Below are 21,476 nucleotides of genomic sequence, written 5' to 3' on the forward strand. Positions count from 1 at the left end.
GCTACAGTCCACGGGGTCAGAAAAAGTCGGACACAACTGAACGACTTTCACTTTTTTCTCAAATTTACTGTGGTGATGGTTTCACAGTTCTGTGGATGTACTAAGTGCTATGGAAGTGTACACTTTAAATGGGTGAATTACATGGTTTGTGAATTTTATCTCAAGAAAGCTGTTAAAGAGTGATGACATAGTCAATGCTGACTCAAAGATACTCACAAGCTCCAAAGGACTAATTCCACTGTATATGAAGTATGATTCTCCTTGTGTTTTGTTTTAAACACACATACATGCACAGGAAAAATATCTGGAAATACCCCAAGAAGTTACAGTGAGTATCTCTAGGTGATGGCCTTATGGATTTAAATATATATTTTCACATACTTTCTGTATGTTTTATAATAGGCACGTAATCTCTTACTTACCTGGCAGGGGAGATACCATGATCACGAAGGTGGTTTTCCCAGGGCGAGGCTTATCCACTGCACTCTGGATGTGCTGACCCCTGCGATTTCCCCAAATGTGGGAAACTCGACTATGTAATTTGTGGTAGTGGAAAAAAAAAAATAATAATATAATCACCTACCTTATTTTTTAAAATGGATTAAATAGGTTATTTTTAGATGGCTATTAATGTTATTATTAAAAGTATATCAGGAATAGAGACTAAAGTCCATAGATTGCTCCCTGCACACACAACATCTCAAAGTCCTTAGAACACGTCCCCCTGCTCGCACCGCCCGCCCCCCCCCACACACACACACCCGTGATCCCACGATTTGTCTATGTCCAGAAGACCTACTCAGCATCGCGCCCTCAGTGACTGGTCTGGGGAGACGACACAGCACTGGACTTAGTTCATAAGCGACGGAAAACGCCCCTTGCGTAACAGCACATCTATAATTGAGAATGGTAATAAATGGTACCCTCATGAGCACATTTCCTCAGATACTTAACTCCGAGTCACTGGCTGGGGCTGGAGAGAACAGATCCCATTATGCTCAACAGAAAGACTCCATCAGTAACAGCCTCACTGCAGATGATGGCATTTCAAACCATCGAAATTCCTGGATATGGTTTCTGGTAGCGAGGCTGCAGGCTGCAAGGCAGTCAACTCAGCTCCGTCCATTGTCATTCCGTGGACTGACTTCTTCATTCACGGGCCCAGACTCCAGAGGCTTTAGGCAAACCACACTCCTGGGGGTGCAGTGATGAACGACAGGTGAAGGCAAGGCCACAGACAGCCCTAGCAGGATCTAGCAAAACGCAGCCCACGGGACTCCCTCCTGCCTTCTCTCAGATCTGCGGGGTCTCTGTGTAACTCCAGGAGGCCCCTGGTTCAGAGTGGCACACGGGAGAGGGGATGGAGAGGCAGAGGCAGGGCCGTATTAACCTCGGCTTGGCTGGAGAGAGAAAGGTAACTGAGTGAACAGACCTTGATATACCAATTAGCTAACAGAATTGATAGCACTTTCCCAAACAGCAGAGAGGCAATGCAGGATCTCATACCGTTTTTATAAGGTATGTACTTGGTATTAAAACAAAGATATTGGGATAGTCTGAATGTCCAGGCAGAATGGCAGAGGGAAAAAAGATGAAGGAAACAATCTCAGATCCCACAAGACAGGTACACTGCAATTTGTGCTGTCAGAAGTTCCTGTAAACAGCAACTTGGTTGGTAAACACTGACCTGTCACCTCGTTGTCTTAAACCTCATACATCTGAAAATATCAGGTTTTGAAAGCAGATGTGCGGAAGAGAAGCTTCCTGCATTTTCTGCTGTTTCCCTGTTGAATCCATGGCACGCCTACATTTCAGAGTTATGGCCGTGAGGCACATTCATCTCCGTGAGGTTAAGAGCTTGATTTCTATCAGTGCTTCCTAACCTGTGTGCATGCGACTCGAGTCTCAGGGTGGAGTAGGGGATACCCAGCATAAGCTTCTGATGGCTGAAGAAGGAATGACTCTCAAGTTACACAGCATCCATCATATTAGTGAGCCATCATTTATCGAGCAAGTTTCCTGTCAGTTGATAACTGGGCCAGCTTTTTGGAACTTCGTGGGTCCCAGTGTTACTGTGATGGTATGTATGTGTGTGTGTGTATATACATATATATATTTAATGTATGTATATATATATACTACATGTATATGTATGTATATTTACATGTACTCTTTGCGACCCCATGGACTGTAGCCCACCAGGATCCTCTGTCCATGGGATTTCCCAGGCAAGACTACTGCAGTGGGTGGCTGTTGCCTTTTCCAGGGGATCTTCCTGACCCAGGGCTCGAACTTGAGTCTCCTGCATTAGCAGGAGGATTTTTTACCACTGAGCCACCTAGGAAGCCCACAGACATGCTTGTTGTTGTTGTTCAGTCACTAAGTTGTGTCTGACTCTTTGCAACCACATGGACTGCAGCACGCCAGGCTTCCCTGTTTTTCACTATCTCCCAGAGCTTGCTCAAACTCATGTCCATTGAGTTGATGACGCTATCCAACCACCTCATTCTCTGTCACCTCATCCTCCTCCTGCCTTCAATCTTTCCCAGCATCAGGGTCTTTTCAAATGAGTCAGCTCTTTCCATCAAGTGGCTAAAGTACTGGAGCTTCAGCATCAGTCCTTCCAATGAATATTCAGGGTTGATTTCCTTTAGGATTGACTGGTTTGACTTCTTTGCTGTCCAAGGGACTCTCAAGAGTTTTCTCCAACACCACAGTTCGAAAGCATCAGTTCTTCGGCGCTCAACCTTCTCTACAGTCTAATTCTCATATCCATACATGACTACTGGAAAAACCATAGCTTTGACTATACATCCCTTTATTGGCAAAGTGACGTCTCTGCCTTTTAATATGCTGTCTACGTTTGTCATAGCTTTTCTTCCAAGGAGCGTCTTCTAGTTTCATGCCTGCAGTCATTGTCCACAGTGCTTTTGGAGCCCAAGAAAATAAAATCTGTCACTGTTGCCACTTTTTCCCCCATCTACTTGTCATATGATAATATATATATTACATGTGTATAGATGTGTGTGTAGTGGCTCAGCAGTAAAAAAAACCCTCCTTCAATGCAGGAGACACAAGTTCAATGCCTGGGTTGAGAAGACCCCCTGGAGGAGGGCATGGCAACCCACTCCAGTATTCTTACCTGGAGAATCCCATGACTGAGGGGCCTGGCGGGCTCCAGTCCACAGGGTCGCAAACAGTCGGACATGACTAAATTGACTGAGCATATATATATATATATATATATATATATATATATATATATATACATATATATATATGTATTACATGTATTAATATATGTATATATACCTACAGAGAAACATAGCTCCATGCACTTACCCAAGAACTGGAAAGAATGGCCAGGGTCCCATTTCCCTTAAGTCAAAAGAGCTTTGAACTTTGGGGAACAAAGTACATAGTTGTGACCAGGGCAGAGACGGGAAAGCCTGTCCTGCCCACCCAACAGGCAGAGCAGAAGACGGAAGACTCCTCTGCACACACTCCTGCTTTGGCTGGGTCAGGCTCAAGAAAAGAAAATAAATCACATTATTAGCAAATGCTGTCTTGATTGAACATAACCATTCAAAAGCAGTTTTGGTTATAATCCAGTGTCAACAGTCTTTTACACTCTTATAGAAGTAGATTAGGTGAGGTTCATGCCAGGTTGGCACCTTGGACTGGGGTGGGGGAGGGGGGGCTGTATGACATCCACACAACCAGGCTGTGTCTAGCCAGTCAGGTGGAGGAGATTTAGAGAAACTAGTTCTGACCCTGGGGTAACAGGAAATGTCTACTCAGCACTTCTCAAGTTACCTAGTGAAACATCCTTATGGTCCAGGAGAGTAAACACACCCCCTGAAAGCATTACTTTTCCTTGAGGTCTCTGGATTATCACTCATGAGAATCCCATCCTCACCTCCACCCCCAAAATGAAGTTTGAGAAATGTTGGTACCTCAGGAAGGCTTTTTTTTTTTTTAGGAAGGCTTTTTTAATCTTCTGGCATTAAGTCAGAAACCCCAGTGTTGAAGAGATCACACAATATGGCATTTCACACTGCCTAAGCCTGTAGGGTCTCTTGGCTGTGAGCGGATTTGCTATTTAGAGCACAAACTTCCTCTCAATCTCTGCTCACCAGCAGACAGTGGGAAAAGACCAGAGTTTTTCTCCTGTTGTTCAAGGACATCTTAAACAATACAATCTTGCTCAACAAGATGTGGGTTTTCAGTTGGCATGGGGCCTGCCCTCCTCTTTAGACGGCCAGACTCATGTGGCAAACAAGATATAAATACATGACATCAACAAGATAAAATAATATCTTATTTTTATCCCAAGTGGTTTTGATGGTTTGTTTTCCACTGAGAGACAGTTAGAAACTAGAAGAAACTATTTTATGAGTGAAGATTTCATCATTTACATTTTCGTAAAAGGGGCTCGGGTCAGAAAGGGTTTCTGAAACCGCTCTGGTGGCTGGGAAACACGGCTGAGCCCTTAGACGTGCCAGCACCTTCTGGTCACTGCAGGCACTAACCCACTTTATACCAGCAGGTGCGGTGACCGATCAGGAACCTTAGACAGCAGGGCATGGAACGGAAGTCAGAGCATCACCACGGGACTCGCCGGGGCAGAGAGTGACCATCTGGAGGGGAGGCTTTTGAACGGGTCATGTCTGGGACAGGGTCCGGAGGCTAAGGTCTTCCAGCACCGGACGCCAGGCTCGCGGCTGCCAACTGCTGGGAAACCGCCCTCCCGCGGCCGCCGTCCACCCGAGGCCCCGGGCGCTGTAGGCCAACCCCGTCCGTCCGTCAGTCAGTTAGGCAGTGCTCCCTCCCCCCGGCCGGTCCATCGGCCCGTCAGTCAGTCAGTCCCCCTCCCCCGCTCCACCCTCTAACCAGCCCGTCGGTCCCCCCGCCTGTTGTCCTCTCGAAGCAACGCGTCCCCTCCCCCGAGCCCGTCGGTCAGGCCGTCCCCCGTCATCCCCCACCACCAGCTAGCGTCCGGCCCCCGGGCGCGCTCAGCCCGCCGTCCGTCCGTCCGCGCTCCCGAGCCAGCGCGCCGGGCGCGGGGCGGCGGTGGCGTGTGATGACGTCATATGGGCCGCCCGCCCGCGATTGGCCGCAGCCTCCTCACCAGACCCCGAACGGACGGGCGCGCGGGCGGGGCGGGGCGCGCGGAAGCCACGTCCCCGGGCGGCGGGCCGGGCGCGGCCACGTGACCCGGGGGCCCCGCCGCCCGCCTTATAAGCGGCGCGGCGCACGGACCGCCGCGGGCCCGACTCCAGGCGGTCTGGGCCGGTACCCTCCTCCGTGTCCCTCCTCCCTCGGCGAGCCCGCGGGCGGGCGCCCCTCGGCCAGGTACGCGGGGCACGGCGAGGGCGGCGGGGTAGGGGCTCCGGGGCGGGCTGGGCTGGGATGTCCGGGTGCCGACCTCTCCACTCCGGGCAGCCGCCCCTCTAGGCCGCCTTCCTTTGGGGGTCCCTCGGGCCTGGCCGCAAGCCCTGACCCCAGCCCCGGTCCCTGCGCTGGGGGCCAGCACCCCCGACCCCCAGGTACGCTCTACCGGTGCGCCTCCCGGAGCGGGAGGACCGCGGCAACTTGTTCTGGGGCGACCTGCCCCCGGTCCTGCCTGGCTGAGTCCGCCTCCTGCAGACGGACGGGGTCTGGAAAACTTCTGGACTGGACGGGCCAGAACTTCAGGGCTTCTGTGGAGGGCCGTCGTGGCGGGAGCGCAACGCTCAGGTGCACCCAACCTGCCTGCCTGCCGCGGAAAGCAGTCGGTGCATCTGCTTGGCTGGGGCTGTGGGCAGGGTCCTTGCAGCCGCTCCCCACCCGCGGGCACCTGCCGGGTGTGACTAACTTCCGGAAGGCCTTGGGGGTTTTTCTGGACCTGCTGGTGGTGAACCAGAGCAGAGCCCTCCTTGACTGGGCCTCCCTGGACCCGACCTCTTTTGGAAGTGAACTTGGTCAGGGTTCCACCTCCACGCCCCCTTTTCGTTCTAGGAAAGCCTGCAGACGGGTGGCTCATGCCCAGACTGGACGACCACCTCTGGAGAGGTCCCTGTGCTAAGGGCACGAAGCACAGAAGCCGCCCGAGGGCCAGTGCCAGAGGGCTGGTAGCCAAAGCGGGAGAGATGATCAACTCCTCGGGGTCAGGCCCCTCTCTGCTGGCGGCCCACGGCGCCCTGGGCACCGACCCTGCTCATGGGCCTCAGAGCACTGGTGTGGGGGGCCAGGGCAGCAGCAGCCACGTCAATAGCTGGCATCACCACCTGGTGCAGAGGAGCCTGGTGCTGTTCTCGGTGGGGGTGGTCCTGGCCTTGGTGCTCAACCTCCTGCAGGTCCAGAGGAACGTCACCCTGTTCCCAGATGAGGTCATCGCCACCATCTTCTCCTCCGCCTGGTGGGTTCCTCCGTGCTGCGGGACAGCAGCTGGTGAGTAGACACCGGAGATGTCTGTTGAGTTAGGAAGTGTGTTTGGCCTCTGAGAACTGTTTATTTGAGAATGGAACCATCCAGAGAGGGGCGGTGAGCATCTCCAGTGAGTGTATCTAGAGGAGAAGGGGCGAGAGGAGGAGCCCACATGCCAGGACTCTGGATGCCGCTGACGGGGACCAGGCGGGCAGTGATTGGCTGTTCCTCGCCCGTGCCAGGCTGACCGAAGTCCTTCCCTCTTACTGATCTGGCCCTGAGGACAGTGTTGAGGGGGCCCGCAGCTGTCACCCCGAGCGAGCCGCGCCATTGGCCACCGGTGGAACTGGTGAGCCGAGGAACTGCCACGTGATTGGCTGGCCCCGGGAACATGCTACCCGCCGGGCAACCGAAAACAAACCGTCACGTGGGCGAGTGGGCAGAGCTGCCCCAGTGGCCTCCCTGCACTTCCTTTTTCAGGACTACCCCGTGAACGTGCCAAAGCCAGGCCTTCTCCCCCACCCCCACAAAAAAACAAAAACAAAAACGCCGGGGTCCCTGGATGAAGGAAAACAAATGTCTTATCCAGAGTTTAGATTTTAGTGCACCTGGCCAGAGTCTGACCCAGACAAAACCTGACCCAGAGTCTGCAGTCTTAACAGACTAGACAGATGGACTGTATCTCTTGAGTAAAATTTCCTGGTCATCTGGCTGGTTTTAGGAAAAAACGCTGAACTGATCTCAGCCCAGTAGGGCGCTTAGCACTTCTCTGGTCACCCAGCATTCGCTGTGGCCTGAGGTCTGCCGGTGGTTGAAGTGCAGAGTGAGCAGCCTGACCCTGGCAGGCATCCTGGGCTGGTGGGCAGGACAGGTGTGAACCCGGGTGACCAGGCCGGCTCCTATCTGCCCTGTGGCTGGCATTTATGGACTGTTTTATATGCTTTGCTTCCCCTGGTCCTTACGAGACTCTGCTGCAGCTCCATCTCACAGACGTGGAAAGTGTAAGGGGACACGCCGAGTGGCAGGCGCACCGTCCGTAGCTGGGTGTGTCCCCTGCACTGAGAACGCAGCAGCTTGTCAGCAGCCTCCCTTAGAGCAGGGGGGAAGCCCCAGGCTGGAGTGGGGAGCCTCATGGGAGGGGTGCTGCGGGGAGGAGGTTCTCATTGTTCTCAGGGAGTCAGGCTTCTGCTGTTTTCTAAGCCCCATCGGTAGGCCCTTTTACTATCCAGACTCCTTTTTGGGCACTGGACCTAGGTGCACACTTCCATTTTTTCATTCTCATGTGATATAGTAGTTCCTTTGACTGGAACAGTTGATCTCAAAACCATTGAACCATTTGGTTTAGGCTTTATTTGTAACAGAAGCTTCAAGGAATTCCAGGGATATCTGATACATGACGTCTGGTACCCTAGCTGCTTTTTTTAAGCCATCAGTCAGGGGCATAAAGGGAAAATGCTATAGTACATTTTCACCTACTTGAATCTGAAAGGCTAAGATTAAGATACAGTGACTTAAGTGATGGAACTGTTTGGGTTCTGTTTTTCAAGACTCCAGAATTATGGGGATTCCCTGGCAGTCTAGTGGTTAGGACTCGGTGCTTTCACTGTGGTGGCCCAGGTTCAATCCCTGATCAGGGAACTAAGATCCCACAAGCTATGCCATGTGGGTCCCCACCCCCCCAAAAAAAAGTCCAAAATCAGAACTTGATAAAATGTAATATGGAATTGAAATTGTTTAATCGACTCTTGGGTTAAAGCTGTGTTCCTTGTTTCTCTGTTTGGGAGCTGAACTGGGTCCCTCTTCTCTTGGGACCCCAGGGGCACCATGCATGACTCTCAGGCCTCAGTACCTGGCTGACGTCACCTGGCCTGCCTCCCGGCCAGTCACCACGTGCCCTGGTCCTTCTTGCTTTGGCTTTTTCCACTTTACTTTGCCCCGGAACACCGAGCCTTCCCCCTCTAAATTCTCTGGGAACTCTCAGGCTTTAAAGTCCTGTGTCTGTGAAAACGGTTCCAGGCCAACAGTACGCTCTTCCTCCTGCTCCCTCTGGTTACATAACCCTCATCATTTTACACACGAGGGGACAAACGCGAGCGCCAGGTTCCAGCGGGGCGAGCGGGGGGTGAGGCCTTGTTTCCCGTGCTCCAGCCCTGGTTCGGGGCCTGGACGCAGGGCCGGTGGGGCGAGGTTGTCCTGTGCACTGACCACGGCAAGGGTGCACGGTGCACACGCGGGTCTCCTGCAGAAAACGCTGCAACCCCTTAGCCGTCAGGGGCAGGACCACCCTCTGGGAACGTGGCCTGCGTGACCCAGACGGCACAGTCGGGTCAACACGGGGGTCCCAGGCCTGCATGGTGTCAGAACGGGTGCTGTGGCCTCCAGGCCCTGCGGGTGCGCCCCTCTCACTGGGCTGGGGAGGAGCACTGAGGTCCCCAGGGCGGCCCCCCGCAGAGGTGCGGGGGTGCTTCCCATGTGGATGATTAAATCCCCCGGCTCCATTCCTTCTATAGGGCAAGCCAAAGAGCCGCAGTTTTATTTAAAATTGTAAAGAATGACATGGATTTTTTTGGTTTGTATTCAAGGAGAACAAAGATGTAACAGTTTAAAAATAAAAGATGTAAAGTTAGTTTAAATATCTGATGGCTGGTAAATCTAGGAAAGGGAATGGTTTGAATAACGCACTAATGATCGCCACGTAGCAGTCACGTGTCTGCCGGCGCGCTCAGACCCTGCCGCCTTGTCTTCTCCCGCAGCTGTGGTCGGCCTGCTGTACCCCTGCATCGACAGTCACCTTGGGGAGCCGCACAAGTTCAAGCGGGAGTGGGCCAGCGTGATGCGCTGCGTGGCCGTCTTCGTTGGCATCAACCACGCTAGTGCTGTATCCTTCCAGAGCAGCCTCTCACGTTAATGTTAATGGGTGTCTATCGCGTCCTGGGTCAGTTGAACCATCCTCTTACAAATATCATTTCAAACCATGTTGCTCAGTTTCCTCTCAGCAGAGCTTTCGAAATGGTCCTGAAAAGTCCTTTTGGTTCGTCTCAGGAAACAGTTAAAACAACCCTGGGAACAGAGTGGAAATCTTATAGCCTGTCCCTTTCTCGGTCACTACCTGTTGGATCCTCGGAGTTTGGTAAATTCCCTGTACGTTTCTGCCTCCCATCCTTCCACAGCGCAGACCTGGTTCCTGTGCTGCAGTGAGAAGTGGGGAGAGCTTCACTCTTTGTGGCCGACCCTTCCCGAAGGCAGAGCAGAAGCCCGTCTGCTTCTCCGCCCTCCCCGGCCATGATCAGGGAAGGCCCAGGGCTGATCAGAGGAGGTGGCCTCAGGAATAGGGTTCCCAGTGGAGGTTACCTTCAAGGTCAGGTTCTGGCATCCACTGGTGGGCTGCCTGGGAAAACACAGTGCAGTTTTCAGGAAGATGGGCCATGGTTTACCAGGTCTCAGGAGATGTATGGTTTCTTTCTCACAGAGAGATTATATTTTTAAATTCTGGAGAAAGCTGTTTTTAGAGTTTCTGCTGCTTAAATCTGGTCTACCCTGATTTTAATGATAAGAACGTCAAGAAAAGGTATTACAAGAGAGCCTGGCTCTGACGAATTTGTTTTGTCCGCAGTTGATAAAGCAGTGTTGTGGAGGAGGCCAGCTGTCTCCATCCGCTGTGACCACGTCATGTTGAATGCCATTCCCATGAGATGTCTCCTTGCAGACATGGAGCAAAGACCGGGCCTGCTCAGTTCAAACTGCTAGTAAGAACAAGAAGTAAAAGTGGGACTGTGGATGACTTACTAGAATGTAGTTGTTTTGTGGTTGAAATAAATCCAAGCAGGGTTTTGTGCACAGCTTTTAGGACTTTGACGGGTAAAGTCAAGTTTTCGACGCAGGGATCCCAGAGGCACCCCAGGGCATCCTGATCAAGTAGCCTTGCATCCAGCACATGCTCTCTGCGGCTTCTCCCCGAGGCTTCTGTGGGTGGAGAATTAGGTGGTGCACACGTGTAGGCCCCGGGGCTCGCTTGTGTGTTGTTGACCGTATTAGAAATTGTTGCACTTTTCCTTAACTTTGCATCGCCAGAAACTGGATTTTGCCAATAACGTTCAGCTCTCCTTGACGTTAGCAGCCCTGTCTCTGGGCCTCTGGTGGACATTTGACCGTTCAAGAAGCGGCCTGGGGCTGGGCATCACCATCGCCTTCCTCGCCACCCTGATCACGCAGCTGCTGGTGTACAATGGGGTCTATCAGTAAGCACGTGCTCCCAAGTGTCCCCTCTGTCCGGAAGCTGTCACTCCACTTTGACTCAGAATACCCACGAAGCTGAGGTGCCGTGTTCTGTTGGTAATTACACGGCATGAGCTTAGACATGAAATCTTCAAAAGCATTGCTTATTGTTGATTCCCATAAAAATGCACCGTCTGTAGTTTAAGGAAAACCAAGCCATGGTGGAGAGCTTTGCATTGTTCTTCAGTCTCTTAAGCTCTGTCCAGGTCTTTGTGACCCATGCTGGACTGCAGCACACCAGGCTTCCTCCATCTCCTGGAGTTTCCTCAAACTCATGTGCATCGAGTCGGTGATGCCATCCCAGCATCTCATCCTCTGCTGCCCCCTTCTCCTGCCCTCAGTCTTTGCCAGCATCAGGGTCTTTTACAGAGTTGACTCTTCACATCAGGTGGCCCCGGTGGGCGGTGAGCATAGGTGAGATGTGTTAATGTGGCTGGCGTGCTGTGTGCCTGCCCACCATGCAGGGCTCACGTCTTCCTTTCCCCCCAGGTACACGTCCCCAGATTTCCTCTACATCCGCTCCTGGCTCCCCTGCATATTCTTCTCGGGAGGCGTGACCGTGGGAAACATAGGACGGCAGCTGGCCATGGTACGTAAATTTGTCACACTGGCACCTGATAGTAGCTTTCAGCTTGATCAGCTTGGTTTACATAAGACGTTATCATTTGTGTCAATAAATGTATAGTCAGGAGCAGCAGTTATTCAGATAAGCATGCATTTTTTAAAAAGCTATATCCCCAGGTCATTCTTTGCTAACTTGTAAAGGTTCGGGGGTTTGTAAGCTCACAGTGAGCTGCAGAGGAACCGGAGTTCCCCTCACATGGCAGGTCTGTCAGCGGCTTTTCTGAACTGCCGCTCCTGTAATGACTGGCAGAGACGAGTTACAGAAATAGCTAAATGAGTGATTTATGATGAGTCTCCTCCCCGGCTGCACGGCGCGGGTACAGGCGACACCATGCTAGGGGCAGGGTGCCGTGCCAGGCCCGTGAGAGTGCGGGCGGGGCTGGGAGGGCGCCGCGTGTCCCTGGGTGGGTGGACTCCGGCCTGTACCCTGGCTAAGGACTAAAGGGCGTCACGCTGAGTCCCGGATGGAGCCGTTTCCCAAGAGCCAGAAAGGCAGACACAGTCAGGATAACTTGGCAGTTCTGCTGGCGGTGAAAGACCGCGACACTTGAGCACTTTGATGAAGGAGCGTGCAACATGGACATTTAACTGTTTTGAATGGAGTTCAACTCGAAGGCTTAAATAAAATGAATTTAGAAAAGGAAACTAGAGTCTTGTAAGGGCCATTTCTCTGAGACACGCTCTGGGACTTCCTTAGAAACTTGTCTTGGTCCCTCATGCTTTTTTTTTTTTTTTTAAAAAAAAAAACAACAGGACATTTATTTGTGCCCACTGAGCCTGGCTTGGGAGCCGCCTGCTTGGCTGTTTGACAAAAATGGAAGTAACTTAAAAATGAGAATCTGTGATGTTTCCCACTGGTTCCTGAGTCCACGCCATCCTTCCCCCTCCACCCTTGTGATTGTCTGGACCCGCTGCCAAAACAAAAACTGTCGACGGTTTGTCTCTGGACCCCTTGTGAGCATGCGTGGCCCTGCCCGGTGACCACAGCCTTGGACCCCCCGTGCTGATCCCCACGCCCCTGGTGGTTCCGGGGAGAGGGAGGCAGCTGCATGCTTGCCGTCTGCCTGGAGATGTTCACTCAGTGCCGCTTAGTTAGGGTTCTTAGTAAGGCTTTCGAGATAGAGGTTGTCTTCAGCTCCCGTGACTCTTCACGGAGTTAAAGTTGACAACATTCAGCCAACTGGTTACTACTTGGGGAGGCGGGGTGGATGCTGTCATAGGTTTACGAAGAAGGGTTTTTTAATGAATTTTGTAAATAAGCATCCTTTCAATAGAGGTAGATGCTGCACACCACACACAGGTTCGTAACAGCAGAAACGGTTGGCGGAGACTCACAGGAGTGCGTGGTCACATCTTTGGCAACGACACCAAGTGAAGGTGGTTTTAGCAGCTGTCCTTCCATCCTTGTCTTCCTGCTGCTGTCAGTCGCTCACTCGTGTCTGACTCTTTGCGACCCCGTGGACTGCAGCACGCCAGGCTTCCCTGTCCTTCACCATCTCCCAGAGCTTGCTCAGACTCACGTCCATCGAGTCGGTGATGACATCCAACCGTCTCATCCTCTGTCACCCCCTTCTACCTTCAGTCTTTCCCAGCATCAGGGTCTTCTCCAATGAGTTGGCTCTTTGCATCAGGTGGCCAGAGTACTGGAGCTTCAGCATCTGTCCTTCCAATGAATATCCAGGGTAGATTTCCTTTAGGATGGACTGGTTTGTCATAGACATTTTCATTTTTTTTTTTTTGAAAAGATGAGTGAAAGTTTTAAACAGAACTTAAGATAACTGGCATAATTATAGTTCCCCTTTCTTAAAGGTGTTTCTTCTTTTTTACTCTTCAAAATTGGGGACCATCTTATCTTTGGATGTTACTGTTGTGTCTTGAAACTGGAAGAGGCTGGTGAGTGTTGGAGTCATCAAAGGGAAAGAGCCCCCGCCCTGGTCTCTGAGTCCAGCCCTCCCCCTGTCTTTCCATCCGTGCACATATTTTTATGTGTATATTTGGCCACGCCTCATGGCTTGTGGTACGTTAGTCCCCAACCAGGGCCTGGACACAAGCCCCAGCAGGGCGAGCTGCTGACTGGGAGACCGGTAGACTCCTTAGATGTGTGAAGCCGGAGGGGCAGTCACAGCCGGTTTTACAGATGCCCCCTCCGCTGCCAACCACTCCAGGGAGGGAAGGAGCAAAGCCCCTTTCCCCGAACCCCCAGACCCCAGCAGAGGACACGGTCTGTGTGATCACAGGCAGGGCGGTCATGGCTCGGGTTGCAGCCGTGTTTCTGGGAGAGTGGGGGAGAGAATGAGGCAGGGTTACTTCTGTTATAGCTACTCGGGGCCCGAGAGTGAGGCACGGGGTTCAGATGGTCTTAAAGGGTCAGCCTGTACTGGCAGAGGCGGGCAGTAGTGAGGAGCCGTGTTGGTGGGGGCAGGTGGGGGGGAGCGCTCTGCAGGAACGAAGTGGCCACTTCTGACAAGTAGCTGGTTGGGGTTGTTCTTTTCTCTTTTGCAACTTTAAAGTTTACCATTGTTCTGCAGTTGACCCTTGAAGAACAGATGGATTAGGGGCACCAGCCCTCCGAGAAATTGAAAACCTGACTGTATTGGACGAATCCTATATTAATGGATACAGCCACCCAGGGAGGGACCGTGTTGAAAAAATCTGCCTAAGTGAAGCCTCGCTGTAACTCTCATTGTTCAAGGGCCAGCTATACTTGGTAACCGCAGCACTGGCGGTGTGCAGGACCTCGTGGCTGTGGTCTCTGCAGCGGGCAGACCTGTGTCAGGAGGGGGCAGGCCCGTCAGCTGTGTCCTAGGGAGGTTGTCCGTGGTGCGGTCACCGCAGGACCGTGGCCCTCTGCCTTTGCACAGCGCCACCTATGCCCTGGGAGCAGAGCCTTGGCTCTGGGTTGTGGGTGACAGTAAGGCAAAGAATCGGTTCCCCAACCCCCTGCAGAGCTCCCGGACCCTCATCCCCACCCCGGCCTCCCCTCCCCGAGTCTGTCCAGCCTGGCCCCTGCCTTTCTGTTTGTCTCTTCCATCCTTCAGGGCATCGTAAGTGAAGTGAACTGAAAATCACTCTGTCATGTCCAACTCTTCATGATCCCATGGACTACACAGTCCATGGAATTCTCCAGGCCAGAATACTGGAGTGAGTAGCTTTTCCCTTCTCCAGGGGATCTTCCTGACCCAGGAATCGAACCCGGGTCTCCTGCATTGCAGGCAGATTCTTTACCAGCTGAGCCACAAGGGAAGCCCAAGAATACTGGAGTGGGTAGCCTATCCCTTCTCCAGGGGATCTTCCTGACCCAGGAATCGAACCAGGGTCTCCTGCATTGCAGGTGGATTCTTTACCATCTGAGCTACCAGGGAAGTCTTCTGTAAATGACTGTCCCCTGAAAGCAGTAGGGAATCTTAAAAAGCCCTCCTTTGTCCGGCAGGAATTACACGGCCTTCACAGCCTATCAGTTGACCTCTGAACCTGACACCGACCCCTCCTCTTCACAAACCCTCCATCCACTTCAGCCTTTCCTGCCATCTCCATGGGATGGCAGACCGCCTTTCTAGAATGTGATGTTGCAGGAGCAAAAAGATAAGTGTGTGAAGCCAAAACTGTATTTTTCATGCAACTAGAATTGGAAGTTATATTTGCTTCAAATTGCACCAGGGCTGAAGAACGAAAAATATATTTATAATAAGGTTTGTCTTAGACATCTGTGACTACCCGTGACTTGACCGTCCCTGCCGGAAGGACCTTCTGCTTTCCCCACCACCCAGCAGCCAATGGCTGTGATGGGCTGGAGCAGGGGCATGGCCTCTGCCCTCTGCCCCTGCCTGACCACCCACCGCCCAGTCCCAGTCCCCCAGAGAAGTGCCGGGGCCAGGCACAGAGGCTCGTGCCCCCCAGCGCCCTGGGGTGTGCACCCTGGCGGCTTGGGTTTGTGTCTGTGGGTGCCTGGACAGCGCAGCACCTTGCTAGACTCTTTCTTGCCTAAGTCTTTAAAAAGATCAAGTTAAACATTTTTTTAGAGAAAGAGAATATTCTAGCTAGGTTTTTCTTTTCTTTCTTCAAAGAAAGGGGAAAAACTAACAGCTGCTATGTGAAGGTGAGCTTACTCTTCATTTAGAATTTGAAAGCTCACTTCCAACCCAGGAAAGGACTCAGTGCCTTAGAAACGGGGTTGGTCAGCACCTCGATGACGGTCCTGTTCGCACGTCCGTGGCCACTGTCCTCGCTTTCAGAGCAGCCTCCCTGCGGTCCTCGGACAGAGGACATTTCTGAGACATATTCTAGCAGCAGTGTTGCAGGATGAACTTTTTGGTTTCAAATGTCTCCAAGTGAGGCTTTGTAGTGGAATGTGATTTGAGTGCAGAAGACAAAGGGCTGAAGGCGTCGACCCGAGGTGGGCACCGGTCAGCACGGGCCAGGGTTTCCAGTGTGACAGGCCTACAGCCCACCCCCTCCTGTCTGCTCAGTTCTGCCCTTAAACGTGCTTCCTGGCCCGGGTGGGCGTGCCCCAGAGCCAGAGGCTGGCTTTGCGTGAATGTTCCATGGTTCACGTTGCTTTTTCTGTGCGGTATTTGTTGTCTGTTTCTGTGTTTAAACGAGAATCTGTAGCATCATTTTATCGAGTTCGTGCCTGTTGTTTGCAGATGAAAGTCTCTTCTCGGGAAAAGTAAGGCTTCCCACTGCTGCCTGAGGAGTGTGGCCCCGTTCCCAGAGCCCAGGCCCAGGACGCTGGGTCTCCAGTGCACTTCCCCGGCCAGTGGGGCGTGGTGTGCCTCTCCCGTCTGCGATGCGGTGGCTCCTGGCCGTCACGGCGGTGGTGTTGTCGGGCTGGCGTCCGTTGGCACTTGGCCGAGTCCTGCGGTGGCGGTGTGGGGGCAGGACTGTCAGCCCACTTTGGAGATGGGGGTTGGAGCCCAGGAGGCTGAGTGCCTGGCATCTGGTGCAGAGTGGGCTGGCCCGTGTGGCTCGCTCGGCCTCTCGGCAGGGGTTAGGATGAGACGCAGGATCCCCGGCTCTGGCAGGAGGCAGGGGCCTGTCCTCACACAGCCCAGTGACCTCAGGAAGGTCAGCCTCTGGTCTCGGACCTGCTCCCCCAGCGGGGTGTCTTGTCTTCAGTTGAGGGCCCACCAGGCCTGGCTCAGACAGCAGCCGCAAGTGCGGGGTGCCTTCCCCGAGTGTCTGCGCCAGTCGGTGAGGAGGTGCTCGCAGACACAGCTCCTGGGCGGTGGTGCCGCCTTTCGTCCTGTCTGCTGCACCCCCGGACAGACTGGGTCGGCTGAGACCCAGCTCAGGGCCCCGAGGGCATCGCCGTGGGGCTGGGGGAGCCTGCCTGCCGCCTGTTTCTGGTCTCCACCCTCGCCTCCAGCGCAAAGGAATTCTTCGTCTCACTTTGTAGGGTCTGCTTAAATTGCTAATTAAAACGCACACATCCAGCGCTAACGTGCTCTCTTTTTTTCTCTTTCTCTACATAGGGTGTCCCCGAAAAGCCACACAGCGATTGAATCTTCAGACCCACGGATCCTGAAGAGTGGCGAGCTTTGGGGAGAAAATCTGTGATACTGGGTAGTGACAAAGACTATCTCTTTTCCTCAGTAATCTTTTCGGATGGGGCTGACTGTTCCAGTGACCCCTGGGACACACTTCACCTGTGTCAGAGCAGCAGCGCGGGCGGAAGGCCGCTGGTGTTGGCACCTTGCGGGACAGTGTCTGGGCCCGCGTCCGCCGGGGGCTCCGCGAGCAGGCCGGCCGGGCACCGGGTCCCGAGGACTCAGTCTCCCGTGTTATTAAATGCCAAGTTGCCATATTTCCCAGCCTCGAACTAAAGCCTAACTACCAGCTCTGGTTTCGTATCAGCGCCCCGGGGATGGCTCGATGGTGCTTACAAAGATGAAGTGTGGTAAAATAGGAATATTACTGATCCAAAAGATTTTAAAAATAGGGCTGTGTTGTGAAAGAAGAGAAGGCGGTGGTGGCAGCAAGTGCAGGGCGGCCGCGCCGGGCGGGCGGGCACAGCGTGCCCCCGGTGGCCGTGTGGGGCGCCGCGCAGACAATCGTGCAGAGAGGAGGCGTGCGTGGGAGGTCGTGGCTCTGCACTGCGATGGGTTGGACTTTCCACCCCCCTATTCACAGAGTTTGCCCAGAATCCGCATCGTCTCGAAGGGGGCACCTGCTGGCCACACGTCTCCGTCTTGGCCCAAACCGTGAGTTTTCTTTGATACTCGCTCGGGAAGAAGAGACCACTTTTTCCCCACAGCCCTATGGGATTTGCAATCTGTGATTGCCTTGTGAAAAGAAGAGTGCGTACGTCACTGCATTAAACATTCGGTGTTTCTAAATACTCAAAAGACGTGGTGAGCACAATGTATTCATTTAATGGCATAGACCATGTTGGACCCGGTCTGCAAGTCCTGGGTCTTCAACTTCAAGTGCAATGTATAGGAAAACCAATCTGAGCCTTGTATTCTCTTTAAATATTTATTATTATTATTTTTTAAACGTATGAGATGTTAAAGAGGGTTCTCCATTTCAGTGCTGCATGGAGGCAAAATTCAGCAATAATTTCTTTTCAGTTGTGAAGTTACTTTGTTGTCATGCCCTCCCGCTGAGCCCCAGTCCTTTGAAATACTCCCAGTTTGGGGGGTTTAGTAAACTTGTAATTTTTACTTACAAATTCACCCTTTCTATATTTTGCAATTGAAAACATTTCGGTTGTTTTGAATCCTGTGAATGTGGCTTGATGGTAAGATTCCTCGGGCAGCCGGCAGTCGGGGGGCTGGGGACGTGGGAGCCCCTGCTGGCAGCCGTGGACTCTCCGCGTCCCCGGCTCCTCTCACCCAATGGTCCCCGTCTCAGTTTGCTTTTGTTTTAAGGAAAATATCCTGGAGTAAATTTTAGGTTACCGTAGTGACTTTGTTTTAGAGAATTTCCTTTAAAAGAAAATAGGACCATTCTGAACTTTGCAGTGACCCCCTTATGACATTTTCCAAAAACGAGAACCATCAACTATGTGAAAAGATTTTTCAATGAGGATGTCAGCGTTTTTGTGAAAAAAAAAAAAAAAAAAAACCAGAAGTTATTAGATGAAAGCAGTCATTGAATCTTTCCAATATACTTGATCATGCACAATGAGTATTTTTCTCTCTTAAACTGGAAATAAATTTATGTCTGTTAGAAGCAGTGTAGCCAAAAGATGTGAATCTGAAGAATTTCGTTGCCAATATTTTCTAGCAAGTATATGAACCAAAGTCATTTGAGTTTGTGAAATTGTTAAATAGTATGAGCAGAATTTGCACTATACCAGATTGGAACATCTAGTGAGATTCACATTCATACTAAGTTTTCAGCATTGTGTTCTTTTGCATTCATTTTTTTTACTTTTATTAAAGGTTCAAAACCAACCATTGGATTTATGGGTTTTTCTTTTAGAGAGAGGAGGGGGAGCTCCCTCTGTAGGATAGTCACACTTGGAATGGAAGAATATTTTATAGCTTTCCAAAATTTACTAAGTTGCCACACAATCTCTCGGGAAAAATATTTTTTCCTCGTGGTGGAAATGGACATGTTTAACCTCCCGCCCTGCCCACTGGTGCTGGGCAGTGGGACATCTTCTCCAGCCTGCCCACCCCCAGGAATACTGTCCTCCATCTTGACGTGAGAGGGCCCTTCTCCCTGTCCTAGGACACGGGGTGTCTGGACACCCAGGAAAAGGGTAGAGGAAGCCTCCAGGCCGTGAACGGCCAGTGCGTCCAGGGCCCTGAGTGAGGGCCCTCGTGGCAGAGGTCCACTGTCCCCGGCACCTGCTGGACAGGGTCATCCCCGGTGATGAAGGTGTCGCGGATGCGCTGCATGCACACACACCGCCTAGTGTGAATGCCTGCGCTGCCAGGGCTGGGTGCTGGGTGGGACAAGAATCAGAACTGGCCTCAGAGGCGCTCGTCCCAGGGTGAGAAACACAGACCCCTGGGCCAGGCTGGGGAGGGCGCGGCGCTGCCCACTCTAGAGAAGTAACAGCTGTGTGGTTGGGCACCTAAAGCAGCCAGAGCATCCTTCCCACATGATCTGCATCCACCTGAGGGCAGGGCTCCTGTCCAGCGCAATCCCACCCAGGGCTTGGCACAGCTGGCTGCGGCCCGGGCTCCACACACTTCCAGGAAGCAGCCAACAGGCTGCCTGGGCGCCCACCCCCACCCTCCAGCAACTACACCGTGCTTGATGCGGTTTTGCAAGATTTATTTTCAGTTGTGAAACAGCATTGCAATGATAGAGAAAGCCCTTACCTTCTTATACTCAAACCCAATACATGTACAACATAGTCCAAAGCCATAGCTTTCTCCTACATGGAACACAGAACTGTTCATGTATGGAAAATTGATAGAGCCGTCCCACCACAGGGACTGGAAGGTTTTGCCTGAGGTTAATCCAATCTATGAGACTCCTGGGCTTCCCTGATAGCTCAGTTGGTAAAGAATCTGCCTGCAATGCAGGAGACCTGGGTTTGATGCCTGGGTTGGGAAGATCCCCTGGAGAAGGGAAAGGCAACCCACTCCAGTATTCTGGCCTGGAGAATTCATGGACTGTATAGTCCACGGGGTGGCAAAGAGTCAGACATGACTGAGCGACTTTCATTTTCACTTGCACTATAAGACTCCCAACACAGAATAGCAAGTCCCCTACCTAACAGGGAGTGGTGTTCCAAGAGCGAGTTTGTGAAGGTCAATTTGTTCTTAAGTCCAACAGAGCTAGCCTAGGTACCCAACTAACACAATCAGCTATACAGTACTGTGCTATAATAGGTTTGTAATACTTTCCATGCAAATAAGACATAAAAAACAAAAAGTAAAACATTTTAAATCTTACGATACCTTCAAGAGTACAGTAGTACAGTACACCAGGGGCTTCCCAGGTAGCGCTTGTGGTAAAGAAGCCACCTGCCAATGCAGGAGATGTGAGAGGCTCAAGTTCGATCCCTGGATCAGGAAGATCCCCTGGAGGACGGCACAGCAACCGCCTCCAGGATTCTTGCCTGGAGAATCCCACGGACAGAGGAGCCTGGTGGGCTACAGTCCATGGGGTTGCAAAGAGTTGGAAACGGTTGAAGCAACTTAGCACGCACGCACAGTACAGCAGCTGGCATCAAGTGAACAAGAAGAGTGAAAATTTGTACTTAAAGGTTCATATGTAGGGGACTTACTGTGATGCCTGCTCTGAACTAGTCTAAGCCTGTGTTTTAGAGTAAAGTTTGGGGAGTGAAATGTTTTCTGTAATTTTTCTGGTCTGTGAGCAGGTGGTTGAATTACCCCAGTTCACTAAAGGTCAGTTTGTGAGTCAACAAGGATTTCCGTGTCCTGTCTCTACAGCTGCAGATGCGAGGCTGAGCAAACAGGAGCTCAAGATGGGGATATGGGTATTGTGTTTATTTAGCCAGTTTCCAGAGTCTCCTGAGATCCTACCCAAGGAGTGCTTCTGGAAGTTTGTCTAAAGAACAGGATTAGACATAATCAAGTCGTGTGGATTATAGACAATGCCTTTATATTGGTGGTGAAAAGACAGGAGTGAAAGGGGCCAATTTAAATCTAAGCTTGCCTTTTCTACTTCATGTTTTTAAAATAGACCTTTTGCTAAGAAGGTTCACCTTCTGAGAGTTTCAGATGATCTCTTTGTAATACTATAACTAGCAGATAAAGTCTTAGAGTTGGAATATACCTTTGAAAAGTATTAATATTGTTGTTCAGTCACTAAGTCATGTCCAACTCTGTGACCCAGACTGCAGCACACCAGGCTTCCCCGTCCTTCACTATCTCCAGAGTTTGCTCAAATATGTGTCCATTGAGTCAGTGATACCATCCAACCATCTCAAACCCTGTCCCTTCTCCTCCTGCCTTCAATCTTTTCCAGCATCAAGGTCTTTTCCAGTGGGCTGGCTCTTTGCACCATGCGGCCAATATCACAAAGTATTAATAAAGATATTCAAGCTCAGCTCTAACACATCATATCTTACACAGAAGCTGGCCAACTACCCAGTTACCTACGATCACACTTGCTCCTGAAGAGGCAGCAGACTAACCAACAATAAACTAGCCACAGGGGGGATTTGATCCCAGAACATGGCCAAACTATGTGAAGAAAGATGCGTGAGATGTTCTTCCAAGTCCTAGGACCCGCTTGGTCCT

General features: G+C 51.8%; 1 protein-coding gene and 1 non-coding gene across 3 annotated transcripts; both read left to right on the forward strand.

The window, feature by feature from the left end:
- Nucleotides 1–414: 414 nt before the first annotated feature.
- Nucleotides 415–581, forward strand: LOC122439073. The gene has a single exon (XR_006268809.1). It is a non-coding gene; the product is annotated as a U1 spliceosomal RNA (small nuclear RNA).
- Nucleotides 582–5,198: 4,617 nt separating this feature from the next.
- Nucleotides 5,199–18,704, forward strand: LOC122438800 (insulin-induced gene 1 protein). 2 transcript variants are annotated; one of them, XM_043463963.1, is made up of 6 exons: nucleotides 5,199–5,355; nucleotides 6,001–6,432; nucleotides 9,162–9,286; nucleotides 10,480–10,646; nucleotides 11,173–11,272; nucleotides 16,779–18,704. In XM_043463963.1, exons 2-6 carry the CDS (start codon nucleotides 6,024–6,026, stop codon nucleotides 16,806–16,808), a joined length of 831 nt encoding a protein of 276 aa, XP_043319898.1. In that variant the 5' UTR covers nucleotides 5,199–5,355; nucleotides 6,001–6,023; the 3' UTR covers nucleotides 16,809–18,704. The 2 variants fall into 2 exon arrangements, with proteins under 2 accessions (XP_043319898.1, XP_043319899.1); XM_043463964.1 differs by lacking the exons at nucleotides 9,162–9,286; nucleotides 10,480–10,646 and having other exon boundaries at nucleotides 16,779–16,911.
- Nucleotides 18,705–21,476: the final 2,772 nt, after the last annotated feature.

The sequence above is a fragment of the Cervus canadensis genome, chromosome 3, assembly GCF_019320065.1.
Source record: "Cervus canadensis isolate Bull #8, Minnesota chromosome 3, ASM1932006v1, whole genome shotgun sequence".
In the NCBI taxonomy this organism is placed as follows: domain Eukaryota; kingdom Metazoa; phylum Chordata; class Mammalia; order Artiodactyla; family Cervidae; genus Cervus; species Cervus canadensis.